This window comes from Astatotilapia calliptera, chromosome 9, assembly GCF_900246225.1.
Source record: "Astatotilapia calliptera chromosome 9, fAstCal1.2, whole genome shotgun sequence".
NCBI lineage: Eukaryota > Metazoa > Chordata > Actinopteri > Cichliformes > Cichlidae > Astatotilapia > Astatotilapia calliptera.
In genome coordinates, this window is record NC_039310.1 from 25,431,793 (window position 1) to 25,445,971 (window position 14,179).

The following is a 14,179-nucleotide window of genomic DNA, read 5'->3' on the forward strand; positions in this document are numbered from 1 at the left end:
ATGTGTGTGTTGGTAATGTTTTGCTGTAATATCCCAGTAGAGACTTTAAACTGACTGCAAACGGAGCCATGCAGACTGGACCAGACTGCGTTTTTTGAGGGTAAAGACTTCATTTCAGGATTACGTTTAGAATTAATGTTCAGGTTAGATTCTAATTTATGGTGGTTAAGGTAGGGTTAAGGGGCTAAAGGCTGCATTATATGAGGGAGTGTCCCCACAGGAATAGCATATATAATGTTTTTGTGTGTACGGCTGCTGGAAGAGGCGGTAACGGGTTCGTGTTAACGCATATTCTGAGTGATAATGCACTCATTATGCTGCCCTAATACACTGTACAGTGTGCTTGGCTTTGCTCACAACGCACTTCAACTCAAGTGTTCAAGTACTCAGTGTATATATGTACCGTATATTTACAGTTATTAACTTGATGAGTTCTGATTGTACTCAGCAGAAAATGAACACTTAAATCTCATTTCTAAAAGAACAGAGAAGTTAAATGGAAATCTGTTTTTTTTTCAGGACTTTTAAGGTCACTGTGCCTTCATTTCATGTTACAGTCTTCCAAGGGATTAACACTTTTACACCACAAATAGCTGGTGGCTGCTTGACCATCATGTCTTACACAACCACTCTAACTAAAGTGGAGGCTGGAAACTTTTACCAGCTGAACTATGGAAAACATTGCTTAACCTAAACCCTGTTTACAATTTTTACATCGAATTTCATTACCTTATTTAAAGATTTTAGCAATATTTCTGTCATACGGGACAACAAATTAACTTTAAAGGGATAAAGGCTCGTCTGACTGTGAAACTGGATAATGAGGTTACCAGTAGATTATTCTCACAACCTGAGTCACGTCTCTTGTGTTAGCTTCTTTCCTAGTTTGGGATAAATTAACTTGAAATGTGAAAGCAAAAACAACATGTGCTACAAGTACATTAGAACAAAATGTATCTGTGCTTTCTCATAGATAACAGCATCTACTGGAAATAGCAAGAGATAAAAAAAAAAAATAAGTCAAATGCGTACAAGCATTACATTTTATTATGCTCATTAAGAGTTTAAGACTTACCTGATTGTGAGATTCTGCTTAACATTCTTATCAATAAGATTTATATTCCCAATAACACGCATTTAATCTAAACTATTCATTTAAACAGGGGGCTATCCAAGCCTTTGGGTTTTGAAACCACTAACTTTTCCCTTTAAAGAAAAGAGCAACTATAACTCCATCTCAAGTGGGAAAGATAAAGCAGGAAATTGATACTCCTTTCATCTTGTACTCAAAATATAACTGTTCAATTAAATAAAAGGAATGAAACAGTTGGACAACCTGGAGCATGCCCAGCTGATCAATTTAGACAGGAAAAAGAACATCACAACCAATTAGTTGCTATACTCCAAGACAGCCCTTTCCCACACTTGGGAGCTCCGGTATTGACAAATGCAGGGGGATTAGCGCTTTAGAGTGTGATGACAGTTGATTGTTACAGCCGATTTGATGCTGCAGATGCCAAACCAAAGAGGAATTACTTTAATGGACATGAGCAAAAGAGAGGGTGGGGGGGAAAAAAGGCTAATTATTTTCCTCTTCACAGTCCTTGATTTCCTCCCTTGGGTCATCAATGGTGATTGATTCTTATTGTGTAACCGATGACGAAGTTTGCAGCGAACATGGGAACTTTAGAATAAGAAGTCTTGTTAGAACTAAACTAAGGATGCCAATACAGAAATTAGTGCTGTTTTCATTAACCTATAATGAATTAATTTGTGCTGACGATTACAGCAACTGCTGAATTTTTTTTAATTACGACCGTTTCATGTGGAGTTTAAAACATGTGTAAGGGGAAGACTCTCCCTTTAATGTACTTAAAACTGGACCCAAAAACCTAATGATAGTCTGTAAACAAGGTATCACAGCATAGAGTGCTAAAGCACACTCTCAAAAGAGATTAAGGCATGCGCCTGACACTTCTGAGAAAGAAATATACTGACTAGAAATATATGTTCATGAGGCCTGCCATGAATAATCATGAACACAACCAGGAAGATATTGACTGTTTATAAAGAGGGAGCGTACAGGTCTGCTGGGGTTTGCATATTTAATTTCTTTTATCACATTTCCGTCTCGCTCCTGCATGGAGCTGATGAAGTTATTAATTTTCTGTTTAAAGAATTTTCCAGTAACTCAGGAGATTCCTTTAGACAGATGGATAGAAATGGAATGTTTTCAACAAACTGTCAGCGCCAAGAATTTATTATCACATTGTATACCGAGTAAAATTGCTCTGACAGCAGTTTGTCTACCATTTGGACAACCTACATATTTTGAAAGAGTGTTGTGAAATATTAGAGTAACCTTTTTGAGCTATTGTGTCTTGAGGCAGAATCCACTGGACTGAGAAAATGGTGGCTATTGTTCACACAACCTAAAAACAGAACAAGAGAGTAAAGACATACAACATCGATGTTCGCCACAAGATGCTATGCGTATGGGACGCTGTCTCGGTGGAGGTGGATAGAGGCTTTACTTTTCTCCGTGATATGGAAGACTTGCTGCAGAGCCACTATTGAGTGCTTTGTAAAGACCTGCCCACCAGGGACGGAAACCATCGCAGCAACCAGAAAACAAAGATGAGAAAGAGGACTTTGCTGGCTTACAGAACATCAAACATTCTGGAGAACATTATCGCAGAGGACAAACCAGAATGCTGCATGGGGTAATGACATATTTGATAGTGGTTCTTCACACTTATATCTTTAAATCCAACTTGTTGGAGCTTTGGGTTGTACTTTAGTGTGTAAAGGCAAAGATCTAACTGTAATTTATTGTTTTGTTTTACGTTTTTTTCTTTTTTTAAGATGATGGATTAAAAAGGATTATAAACATGAAGAAGATTTGAAAAGCAACAAAAGTTTTTCATCTCTCAAACCATTCAAATGGAGGCTTACTGCTATTGGCAGTAGAGAACAATCACTTGAAGGTCCAGTATATTTTGAAGAGCTACTCACCCACTTCAGACATCTCAGGGACCGAAGCTACAAAGGGTCCATCTGGAAATTTGGGTGCATTGTCATTGATGTCTTGTACTTTGATGATGAATTCTGACTTTGGTTCCAGGGCCTCCTCTGTGTTACGGTCCAATGCTTGCGCATGGAGGACATAATGTGTTTTCCGCTCCCGATCCAAGCTCTTAGTGGCATGAATATCCCCTGTCACCTCATCGATGATAAATATAGTCCCAGCTCCTTCGCCGCTCAGAATGTACCTGACAGATCCATCACCTTTGTCTGAGTTTGAGTGAAGCTGGAATGAAAAACAGACAAAGTGTGTGTGAATATGGAGAAAAAACAGTGCAAAGTCAAATTTCTTCTTAACAACTGCAAAATACCTGCAAGATAAAATTACTAAGGCACACTTAAAGTCTGTTTTAAGCTTTTCTCATTTTAATTACAACTTCATCATGAAATTAATTGGAATATCTGCAGATTTTGGTCTTAGTAACATGAAGGCTTTGGAGTCTTGGAAATGATCTGTAGAAAAACTGATAAAATACTGTTGAAAAATATTAAAATTAGTATTAGAATTGTAACATCTAACTTGAAAATCCTTTCTCTGGCTCGTGCTAAAGTAATGCATCCTTGGAGATTGAAGTTTTTGGGGGACAATCCTTCCAAAGCTGCTCTTCTTTCTCACCAGGGGAGAGAAGAAGAGAAAACCAAGCCACTTATTAAGCCATAATTGTTACCAAAAGGGTTAAGATTTTTATCCCCACAGCTCAGCAGGCAGTTAGATATGAATAACATTTTACTATTTTACAGAATGTCAAAAGAAGGATATGATGGTATTAAGATTCAGATTTAAACAATTTAATTTTTTCATCTTTAAGCAATAAAAAAAGCATCTGGTTTGAGGGAAGATTTAGTCTATGGAGACACATAGATGTAGGCACGTATGCACTAGATAAATAATTTATATTAGTTGTAAAGACTAAATAGTAAGCAGCACAACACAAAAGGTGAAAGAACATAAACTCATACAAACTGATATTTTCAGTGGATCAGTGGAAAAGATTTCTCACATTAACTATTTTTAGCTGAGAAGTAATAAATCACAGTCACATTTCTGTTCAATGACAATTAGCAGCATCTGTCATAGCACTAAATTTTCACAGTCACCAACAGTTCCTAACAGAGGACCACAGAGGGTAAATCATAGACACGCTAAAGAAAAAACGTAAAAAAAAATCAGTATTTATTAAAAAATTGCAAACACAGACAAGAAACAAGCTGGGACTTGTTTGATTTGCAGGGGTGCAGCAGCAGTGTTTCCAGGGAGACACAAGTCAAAGCCTTAGATGCCTAAACTAGTTTGTCAACAAATAACCTTCTCCACTGACATATCGAGTTTGGGCTCAGCGATATGAAACTTAAAAACACTGAACGCAATAAAGAATTTCCTCAGTGCTTTGTCAGCTTAAGAATATCAACCTTTTTGTCCTTGAGATGGAACACACTCTCCCAAATTCAGTTTGACAAGGACCAAATGATGATAATGTACAGTATATGCAGTATTATAATACAAACCTAAACCAAATAAGATAGAAAACCCTCTGCATAGCACACCCTCTCAAACCACAGCAATTAGACCCATTTCCTAGATGAGATAAAGAAGCAGTAAGGCTCTCATAGAAACACTGGAGCAACATTACTGTGAAGCAGTTGCTTTTGTATTAGCACAAGACATTAATGAGAACTTTAAACCAATGGAACATAACTGGTACAAGTATTTAGCTTTCTGGCTGTATCATTTTACAAAGTAAGAGTCACAAAGGCTTATACTGAAAATCATTTGACAAAGAATTGTTTATTTCTATAAATAATTAAAGTGATTATTTTTAGTGTATATGAAAGTGTTGGTAATGTGCTATCAAGGATTTTTAATAAGTGGCCAGCTAGCAGCTTTGATTTTATTGTGGGGGGGGGGGAGAAAAAGGACTGGTGCAGCGTCTGAATTAGGACACAGCTAAAATGTTTTGAAGTGCAGAACTGAAGACAAGACAGCCCATTTTCAAAGTAACCTAAATATAGTAGCAATTCATCTTACCATTCAATTCATTGAGCGCATTTAGGAGTGCACTCGTTATTGACTAAGACTCATCATATTGTGTCTTTTTTGTGTTTGCTTTTTGCACCACAAGAAAAGCTGTATAACCTCCCTGTAACATGCAATAGGACATGTGATGTTAAAGCGCTGCTCTATTTTCACTTTCATGTGAGTAAAAGAAAAGCTGAATTAAAATAGCAAAGAAGGACACATAGTCTAAAATGTACAATCGTTATAGAATACACAGAGTTATTTAACATGTCCTCAGCAGAGGTCCTCTGGCCACATCTAATCAAAACCTGGACTAGCAAATAAATGACTAATTAGAAAGCTGCAGCTGGTTGCAGCCTGACTCTTGATGAGAGCTGACTGTCCTTTCTGTGGTAAATATCAAGCCTGTAATTAGATAAGCAGTCAAAGATCCTGTTGAATTAGGTGGTTAATCAGCTTCTTGATTGTACTAATATGAACCTACAAAGCAAGAAATCAGGATGTGTCCACATACTAGTGGACACAAGTTACTTTTCAGACATGATTTGACCCACTTTTAATTCAGTTCCAGCAATTTAGAAATATTAGCTTCAAGTGTTGGCTGTAGAAGGATAATCGAATCACCCAATATATTAAATAATTCAAACATAGAGAATTACAGATATTACTTAACAGTTCAATTCTATATCTTCAACATGCACGTATTCGCTTCTATCAAGCAGCACTCTGCTCCAGCTCATAAACAATTTTGCCTCCAGTCAGACTGCTAATTTAGCCATTGACTTGTTTTGAAGGAGTTAATATATTATGCTTGGCAAAAGCACAAACCAATGATGCACATGGTGATGATTGCCTTCCAAAATCTATGGATGACGAATGATTGTTAACAGGTTGCGGGTCGTTACATAAACACCATAGGCTCAAAGTACAGCAGCTGAGAATAAAACAATAAGACAATGAACGTTTAAATCAAAGGAGTTTAATGAGCAATAAGGATGCCTGCTCAGTATGGTAAGTGGTCTTGACTCATCTTCATGATAGACATGTAGCACATGCAATGCCTTTGATAAATAGTCTGTCCATTTTGATCATCAACATGTTCAAGCTCCCCAACCTTCTCTGCTAACAAATATGGTCTCTTCAGCATTTTTAGAGTTTCTCTAGTCCATTTACCTTGCTGCCTTAGAAGACACGGTTCTGCTATAAAAAGTAAATCACAACCATAGGTGTTCAGCAAAATATAACTGAGGTAAATTTTCCCTTCATTACATTTAATATTTCAGAGTTTATAACATTTACTCATCGGCCACTTTTTGCATCTGTACAACTGCTTGTTAATGCAAGTTGATTTCCAGCTTGGCAGCAATTCAGTGCATTTAAGAATGTAGACATAGTCAACACGATGTGCTAAAGTTCAAACTGAGCATCAGAATAAGGGAAACAGTGGATTTACATGACTTTGAATGTGGCATGGTTGTTTGTGCCAGTGTTTATGGAGAATGATCTGAAAAAGAGAACGTATCCAGTGTATGGCAGTTTTTTGTTGATGCCAGAGGTCACAGCTGATAGAAAGGCAACAGTGAATAATACACAACTTGTTAAACAAAAGTATGCAGAAACGCTTCTCTGAATGTAGAGCAATGGGAAATGGAAGCACAGGAGCTACAGTTGTAGAAAACCACACCATGCGCCACTCCTGTCAAATGAGAACTGCTAACAATTTGCAAAGATTGAAAAAAAAAAATGTCGCCTGGTCTGACGATTCTTGATTTCTGCTGCAACTTTTGGATGGCAGGGTCAGAACTTGGCACGACATGAAAGGATGGATCCATCCTTCTGGGCATCAACAGTTCAGGCTAACAGTGGTGGTATAATGGTGCAGGGGATAATTTCTTGGCACACTCTGGGCTCCCTATTCCCTCCTTATTCCCTCCCTAAACAATATTTTAAACACCTCAGCCTACCTGAGTATTGTTGCTGACCGTGTCAGCATTCTGACAGCTGCTTCTAACGAGATAAAAAACCATGTCCCAAAGCTCAAATCTTCTCAAACTTGTTTGTTGAACATGACAATGAGTTCACAAATGCCTTCCACAGTCATCAGCTCTCACTCCAGTAGAGCACCTTTGGGATGTGGTGGAACAGTAGACTTGCATTATGGATGTTCAGCTAACAAATCTGCAGCAACTGCATGACACAGTCACAATAGACCAAAATCTCTAAAAAATGTTTCCAGCACCTTGTTGAATCTGTACCAAAAAGAATGAAAACAGTTCAAAAGATGACCTGGAATTAGCAAGGTGTATGTATTAAAGTGAGAGGGTGTGAGTGGACTTGATCCTCATGTGAAAAGATCAGCTTTTCAAATGTATTCATGTTCAAAAAATAGCCCCGTCCCTTCATTTTTGTCCCTTCATTTTGTTGATTTGGATGAATTCTGGGTGAATCATAACATTGCTGTAGGTAACCATCCATTATACCATAAACAGAAATAAATAGTTTCTAAACATAGAGGTGGACTTTCAAACTTTTTTCCCCTAGATATTATTTTCCCTTCCAGGCCACAGGTGATCCAAATCACCCAAATGTCGAGTAATTTTACAAAATCTGCCTACTTTGGGGTTTAAATCAACATTATTTTAAAAAGTCTGATAACCTATTTAATCGTAAATACCGTGAAACTTAATAGACTTTACCCAGGACGGTACCCTGACTTTACCACTGTCCCTTTATGGTCCCCATCACTGCTATTAAGGGGGACATTTATACTTCACATATTTCCTCCCCTAACTGTACCAAAACAAGCTTGTGGCAATTTGCTGTCACACTATTTTGAAAACTAGGCTTTATTTCTCTGCAGTGGGTGCTTCCACTACATTCCGCCTTCAGTGTTGGAATATTTTATTTATACTTCATTAATTTTGATCACACGGAAAATTTCATGACATCCTGCCTTAATGCAATTAGTGTCAATTTTGTTAAACCACAGAGTGGGCTTGATGTGAACTTAGCATACATCAAGACCATGTGTGGCAATCCAGATGATGGGGGATTGAAAATGATGGCAATGTCCAAGTCTTGCAGTAAATAATAAATGAAAATGCATGACAATCTTTCACAAATGCTGCCAGGAAAGGTCCAAGAATTTATGAGGAAGGTGAAATATAACCTCTAAACCTTGTTGTTTTGATATCTCTGCACAAAATCTTTGAGGAATTCTTTTCATCCACAGGCCATCAAAACAGGATTGTGTTTATCTCTCTGCCTCCACTGGTGACTATATTAAAGACTAGTCGAATAGATGATTGGCATGTGGCTGGCAGCTGGAAATGCATTTCTGAGGAGTTTAAAGAGATCAACAGAGTCTGGAGCTCTAAAGCTGCATAGCGAAAACACTCCAATGTCAAAGAAAACCAACCTTGTGCTTTCATCATATGCCCACAGGAGCAACCCGGTATCTATAGCGTATCTTCACTTTCTTTTGTCAACATGCTGTATATTTTCACAGTTTGGGCTACGTAGACTCATTCTTGAGAGTGGCTTGCAACTGTTTGTGTTCACAAGCTAATTGGTACTCAGAGCCAACCAGTTTACTTTTGGTACTGTCAAGCCAATTACAGGAAGAGAAGAGATTTGAGGAAGAGAGGGATCCTCCAACCTGAAAGAAATCTGCAGCTAGAACATAAGTTCTGCAACATTAAACATGGATTTTACTCATTGTAGTCATGCTGGAAAGCATAATAAAGTTAATGGGTCAGACGTAATCAAACTAAAGCTGTAACTTATGATTACAGTAACAGAATCGCCCATTTAGTCTGTCAGAGTTGATGACAAATAGAAATTCTCAAATTACAAATTATGAGTTACTAAAGCATGATGTGAAAAATTGCACCCGCAAATTACAATAACTGAGCAGCACACGAACAATTTCTTCTACACCTGCATATAACATTTAACCAGGAAACATATTTGAAATGTGTTTTCCGCGAGTGTCTTGGGATGAGACAGGCAGCATAATCTTGGCACATTTTTTGATGGTGGGAGAAACCACAGCGCCCTGTGTAACTCATGCAATCCTGGGTAGCATATAAATGCTCCACACTGACGAGCCCTGTCAGATTACCAGCTGACTACCAGCCTTTGAAAGGGTTCACATTAACAACTGATCAAAATAATCAAATAGTATAGTATTTGCAGTATTTTTCTTTTCTTTTGCTTATTTTTGATTTGTTTTTGTTGTAATATAAGATTGCTGTGTTGAGTTATAGCTGGTTTAATTATATTTATTGTTGCTAATGTGCAATTGGTAAATGGCCTGTATTTATATAGCGCTTTACTAGTCCCTAAGGACCCCAAAGCACTTTACACATCCAGTCATCCACCCATTCACACACACACATTCACACACTCACACACTTTTCACTTTTCACACAATTCTTCTGGTGTATTTATTAAATCTTTACAAGTAGAATTAATTAATAAGAGGGTCACACAGTTATGTAGCCTTACAAATGTGGTTTCATACTTTACCCTCCCTTTAAAAGGACCCTGTCTAACAAACCCTGTCTAAATATGTGGACAGCACCTGTCTTTCTATGTAGATGTCCCTGAACACACCATGGCAAAGCTCAGCTGAAGTAATCAGCTGATTTGGCATATCTGGTCTGGGGAGCCAGGATAAAAGCCACTCCAGCTCATTTAGCCTTCTCTCTCCCTCTGTGGCTTTCCATCTGCGACTGTTCATTCTTTGGTGATTTAATTTAGTTCATGCTCCAAAATGCCCCACAACTCACCATGCTCACATACATACACTTAATGGTAGCAATATTTCTGATGAGTACGTGCCACATTTAAACTGATTTTTATCGTTAGGTTCAAAGAAATTGTGTACCCAAAAATGTTACTACAACAACAAAACTAATTTGTAACATTTATTATTATTATTATTATTATTATTATTATTATTATTATCATCATCTGCTATAATAATTAAGTTACTGGACCCATCCATCCATCCATTCGCTTCCGCTTATCCTTTTCAGGGTCGCGGGGGGCGCTGGAGCCTATCCCAGCTGTCATAGGGCGAAAAGCGGGGTACACCCTGGACAGGTCGCCAGGCTGTCGCAGGGCTAACACATAGGGACAGACAACCATTCACACTCACATTCACACCTAGTGGCAATTTGGATTAATCAATTAACCTATCCCCACAAGCTGCATGTCTTTGGACGGTGGGAGGAAGCCGGAGTACCCGGAGGGAACCCACGCAAACACGGGGAGAACATGCAAACTCCACACAGAAAGATCCCGGCCTGATGGTGGAATTGAACTCAGGACCTTCTTGCTGTGCGGCAACAGTGCTAACCACCGTGCCACCGTGCTGCCTGTTACTGGACCCTCTCATCATATCTAATTTAAAATGGCTGGAAAAAAAAGAGTTAAGTGTAAAAAGTTTCATAACTTCATATAAATTAACGGGAGAGCTTTAAAAATTCACTTAGTAACACTGGCACCAGGGCCTTGGTATTTACAGTCAATAAATAAAACCACTGCTGTGTTTAAACTGTGCAAAGAAATATTTCATACACAAATATGTGATCCCTCAATAATTTCTTACCTGATTTTACTTATAGTCTGAAAACCAACAACAATAAAAAAGCTCATAAAATAAACACAATTTTAAAAGAATACAACATCTTAGCTGAAAGGCTTAAGTGTACATTTTTCTTTTAAAATATTCTGATAGAGAACTCTCCGCACTTCATGAGAGACTCTCGGCTTTCATAATATTAGCTGTCCCACAACTGCAACATTTCTACAAAATAGTGATTATGCCCTAGTTTAATATTTGTTATACAACAGCAGTCGCTTTCTACTCAAAGCGCCTTGAGGCAACTGTTGTGATTTGGCACTATACAAATGAAAATTGAATTGAATTGAATTGAATCTTAGGCTAACAGCTCCTTGTCCTCCACTTGGTGCTTTTATTTTTTCACATCCACTTTGGTGTCAAACTTTTTGGACTTGAGCCACGGTCCATGTCTCAGGGGCTATGGCATCCAATACCTTGGTTATTGCAGCCAAAGCCTTGCTTTTTGTCCCTAAAAAAAATTGAAGAAAAACATCGGCTCTCCAAAGGAAATTTGTGACTTTTGAAGGTCCTGACACTATAGATTAATTTTCTTCAAACAGCAGTTCTCCTCTTTTTTGGTATAGTTCTCAGGGTTGTCTCTTATGAGAAGATTATAACTTTCTCTATGAAAAACCTTCATGTTTTGTATTCTCTAACGTTTCAATGGTGGTAAGAACAAAAATGGCTGGTGTGCATTCTCCATCTGAAGGTAATTTTCCGTGTACTTTTTCAATTCGAACAATTTTCTGCACGTTATAGTGACTGACCCAATCAGTGTCAATGCAGTGTCAAGTCCCAGTCTGTGTCTGTGCTGCTGATTAAAACTCAGTATAAGTATCAATCTGCAGTTGGTGTGAAAAATGTGAATGAAATCGACATTGTCTGCCCAGTCATCAAGCCTAACCTGGCAAGCATGCTCTGTCAAAACTTTCGGGTGAAGGTTGTGCTTTAGAAATGTAATTTCAAAGGTACAAGTAAGTAGACATGAAAGACTTCGAAGACTAGCTGACTCACAGGGTACAGTGAGCCAATGAATCTTTACACCAAACGGATGTGAATACAAATTTGACAGATTCAGATTTCACAACTGAAAAATATTAAATCCTTTGTTTTATAATGAGAAAGAAACACATCAAAACCACATATCCCTAAGCTTGACCCATCAAATATTGAATTAGCAATTTTCTGTCAACTGATCATCCAATGTATTAACAGATTTTACTACTAAAAGGGACATTATCTAGGAGCTGTTTAGTCCCCCTACATAGCTATTTTTCAACCAACAACATACAGAGAACAAACAGTTCTAAATGCAACGGCAAAAAAATTATAGGTAAAGATTAAAAGTCTTAATTTATGAAATATTGGAACATGAACTATTAAGGCATTAAGTTGTGGCTTAGACATAACCACCATGCCAACAATTCTCTTCCTTCCATTCTTCTCTGCTGAAGAAAGAGAGCTGAATGACTGCCTGGTTCTGCAGCAATCAGGCAAACGGCTTAGAAGCTGTGTGCAAATCAAACCAGAATAACTCTTCTCCCATTACAGGTGGAGACGGGAAAATTACTTAAAGCCTGCCTGTGAACTTAAATGGAGTGTGCAAATATCAACTTCCTAAAATAAAACAGTAACAGAATCTTAACAATTAGGGCTGTGCGATATGACCAAAATCTCATATAAGAATTCTATCATCCCGATAACGATATAAATCACAAAAATGTAACATTTTCTGTAAATTCTGTGAATCTCGGGCAGCTCGACTTGCAGGAAGTGTTTCAAGCTGCGCGTCATGTAGCTGGAGTCGAGTGTTTTACCGATGCATGAAACTATACATTTTTAGACATAAGTTGTAACGGCTGCAGTTTTCTTTGTGAGTATTTAATACACGGCGTGCTGCCGGGAAAAGCCTCTTCTAACGTTTGAGTCTAAGGTTTATTTTTTAGCACCTGACGGCTCTTTTTTTTTTTACTTCTCATCCGTAAATAATCTGCTCTTTCAAGTGATTCAGTTTATTTTGAAAAGTCTCAACAGGATCTTGAGCTTTATTGTGAAAGGTTTGTGGAACATAAACAAGCGGACACGCGATGGTGTTACTGTCGTTGTTGCTAACCACAACGCATAACAACAGTATTAAATATAAGAGAAAGAGAGAACTTTAAGAAATGAATATAGCCACTACAGTGACCATCAGGACGATGAAAAAATATTGCCGGAAACAGTTTATTTTGCGACACCACGAAACAAACGATAGCGTAAAATGAAACGATAGACCCAGGCCCTCCAGGGTTTGGAGGCCTATCTCCCCCTACCACCACTTTCCCTGCCAGTGGCGGACCCCTTCAGACATCGGTGCGTTGGTGGTTCTTTGTGTCCGGGGATGGGCGTCCAGGTACACGCCGGCTCACTCCTTGGCGGCCGCTTATCGGGGCCTGGAGCCTGGGGCTCGCTCGGGCCACTTCGGAGGTGGGGTGCCCCCAGCCTCTCGGCCTGGGGCTCGGTCACTCAGGCGCAGCTGGCTGCCGGCGGAGCTCACGGGCGCGTCACTGCAACTCCCCCTGGCTTCTGCTCCGCGGCTGCTGAGTGAGCCCTCATCTGGGACTCTCCTCAGCTCTTTCCGGGACAGTGGCGCAGCTGCCCCTCTGTTGGTCTTCCTTGGTCTCTTGTGTTCTGGGGGCCTCTGGATGTCTGGAGTTTTGATCTCCTCCACACCTGCTTCACGCCCTGGAGGACGGGGCTGTGGCCCCCCCACACCCTCTAGCAGATTATTACATGAAGGAACCTTTTAAAAAAAACAAAAAACAAGCGCGTCCATGCTCACAGGTGTACACACTGGTGATCACACCCACAAACTACACCCTTTTTGGCTCCTACCTCAAAGCACACTGTGTTCTGTTGATCTTATGTGCTGCACAATAATGTTTAACATTTAGTATTTACTGTCATATTCCCATATATCATTGTGATGTTGTTTATTCTATTACTCTTGTTCTCTTCTGCTTGTTTTCTTTTTTCTTTCTCAGCAGGTGATCCAGGTGATTGATATATGCATTTTTTTTTCTCTGCCCGTTCTGTTGGTTTTTGTCTTTTGCCCTTCTCCCCCGTCCCTCTTCTCAGCTGTTTCTCTTTCCCTCTTTCTTTCTCCCCTTCTTTCCCCCAGTCAAGTCTGTCCCGTATTCAGTAAGTGAAAATAAAATAAACAATAAAAGGTGAATCAAATGGACCATTACGGCAAGGCTGGGATGGTCAGTTTGGTAAAGTAAATCCGTTGGGCATCTTTCTTTGCCTTTAGACAACAATTCTGATGGCAAAAGAGCCAAACGGGACAGGCCAAAAAAAAAAAAGAAAGAAAAAGAAACAATAGACGTTTTTATATCGTCATCCAATATATATCGTTATATCGAACAGCCCTATTAACAATTACATCACACTAGCTGCGATACACT

The 14,179-nt window shown here is 38.9% G+C and overlaps 1 protein-coding gene across 2 annotated transcripts in view; it reads right to left on the reverse strand.

Annotated features, from left to right (window-relative positions):
* The window catches only part of LOC113029339 (cadherin-18), a 94,785-nt gene that overhangs the window by 50,288 nt on the left and 30,318 nt on the right, over positions 1 to 14,179 (reverse strand). For both annotated transcript variants that reach the window (XR_003273388.1, XM_026180171.1), the window contains one exon: positions 3,016 to 3,310. Coding sequence is in view for 1 of the 2 variants with exons in the window: in XM_026180171.1 (XP_026035956.1) it covers positions 3,016 to 3,310 (295 nt within the window). In the remaining variant the exon portion in view is untranslated. The remainder of the gene's footprint in view (positions 1 to 3,015; positions 3,311 to 14,179) is intronic.